The 1,805-nt window shown below is 54.0% G+C and overlaps 1 protein-coding gene across 1 annotated transcript in view; it reads right to left on the bottom strand.

The window, feature by feature from the left end:
- Positions 1-435: 435 nt before the first annotated feature.
- The window catches only part of RIMKLB (ribosomal modification protein rimK like family member B), a 6,107-nt gene continuing 4,737 nt past the window's right edge, over positions 436-1,805 (bottom strand). The window contains exons 3-5 of the mRNA XM_083149744.1: positions 1,693-1,779; positions 1,126-1,329; positions 436-960 (exon numbers count right to left, since the gene is read on the bottom strand). Of these exons, the coding sequence (XP_083005870.1) occupies positions 464-960; positions 1,126-1,329; positions 1,693-1,779 (788 nt within the window). The 3' untranslated portion in view covers positions 436-463. The remainder of the gene's footprint in view (positions 961-1,125; positions 1,330-1,692; positions 1,780-1,805) is intronic.

The raw sequence follows: 1,805 nt of genomic DNA, 5'->3' as shown, positions 1-1,805 counted from the left end.
TGCAGGTCAATCTGGGCCCAGGAACCAGAACTGAATGTGATGCTATTAGCAGTTTGCAAACAGTATTGGTACGTGCAAGCGGTCTCCTTGCCCCATTGGTTGTCCCTCATTCGGAGACTGCCGGCAAGTGCCTGCGAGACAGACCAGATCATTGAACTCACCGGTAAGAGACGGCTCTTTAAAGAAAGCGAACAGGAGGTGTCTACTCCACCTACAGCAACCTAAAGAGGACAGCAGAGCATGTGCTTCATGGCAAGCAGCCTCATTGACAACTGGGATTCTGAGTTAACCCCCCACCCGCCCCCCCCCCCCACATCCCGTACCCCAACACCAGCAGTAATGGCGCCTTTCAATATTTACACGTGCTAAATTCCCCCACATTCCCCCACCTGACACCCCCCCCGCCCACCCACTTTTCACAACCCCACCCCCCCCCCCCTTCCCCCCTCCCCATTCCAATCTTCTATTCCACCAAAAGACTGATTTCGCTGGCAAGAAGCTGGTTCATGTTAAAGATGTCTCCCTTGGTGAGGAGCTCCCTCTCGGTGGCAGTGTCAGGATCACTGTCCACAGAGCTGGAGCTGGCACTCATGCTGTCTACGGCCTCGTGGTGGAGTAGCGGAGCCGGCACGTCAACCCCTGTGCCGGAGCCGACGCCGGGCAGCTCGGGCTCGCTGGTCTCGCTCGCACTGGACACGACGGAGAGGAGGGACATTCTTCTGGTGAGTCGACTTGGCAGCAGGGAAAGTGCGTAGTCAGCCACCATGGCGGCAACGTCCATGTTGCAGGCTTTGTCGAAAGCGATGAAGCCCACGTTGGCGTTCGCCTCGCAGACGCAGAAGGAGCCGTCTTCTTTGGTGAGCAGGTCGATGCCACACACGTCCATTCCCAAGATGTTGGAGACTTGGATAGCGAGCTGCTTGCCCTGCTCGCTGAGCGTGCACATCATCCCGACGCCTCCTGTAGGACAAGAGAGCAGACAAGGTTAGCAAGGTGTGCAGGGCAGCCATTCTTGTCAGATAGCAAGGACCATACGGATCAACCTGCATGAAGCTCAGGTAAAAGGGTCAGCGGCTGATGCATCTGCACCACCGCTAAATGTAATAGATATGGAAGTACCGGTACCTAGTGAGCAGTTGCTCTGCATCCTGCCATCGGTAGAGCATCGGAGCATAGTGCCAATCACCCGGCCGCCAACTACAATCACTCTCACGTCCCTCCCGTGAGACTCCTGGACGTATTTCTGGAACAGGTACGGGGCTTCGTGCCGGATAAGGTGGCTCAGATCCGCCAGGTGGTGCTTATCCCGGGCTAAAAACACGGCCTTACCTAAGAAGAGTCATTAAATGCAAGGTCAGGCACCGTTCTTGTTCTAGATCAGTGGTAGCCAACTCCGGTCCTCGAGAGCTACCAACAGTTCACATTTTCTAGATCACCTAGCTGGGGCACAGGTGCACTCATTACTGACACATTACAAGTGATCCACAGGTGGAGCTAATTACTTCACTTGTGGATCTGTGAGGAGACCTGGAAAACGTTAACGGTTGGTAGCTTGCTAGGACCGGAGTTGGCTATCCCTGTTCTAAATCGTCAAACAAGTCAGCAAGGAGGCAGAGGATGAGATTAGGGGGGATCAGACAATGGGTCATTGAGTATATATGGGAGTTAATGGATTTGACATAGCCAACTCACCTCTATGCCCCCGGGTGTTCTTCACAACCATGGGAAACTCAAGGACTTCGGCTTCGTCAATCATTTTTGCAAAGTTTTCATGGCCGCCTGTTAATGGGACATGTTGATAAAGG

Source organism: Crinia signifera, chromosome 6 (assembly GCF_055691185.1).
Source record: "Crinia signifera chromosome 6, ASM5569118v1, whole genome shotgun sequence".
Classification (NCBI taxonomy): domain Eukaryota; kingdom Metazoa; phylum Chordata; class Amphibia; order Anura; family Myobatrachidae; genus Crinia; species Crinia signifera.
The sequence above is the reverse complement of the archived record's forward strand: the minus strand, read 5'-3'. Positions and strand labels throughout refer to the sequence as shown.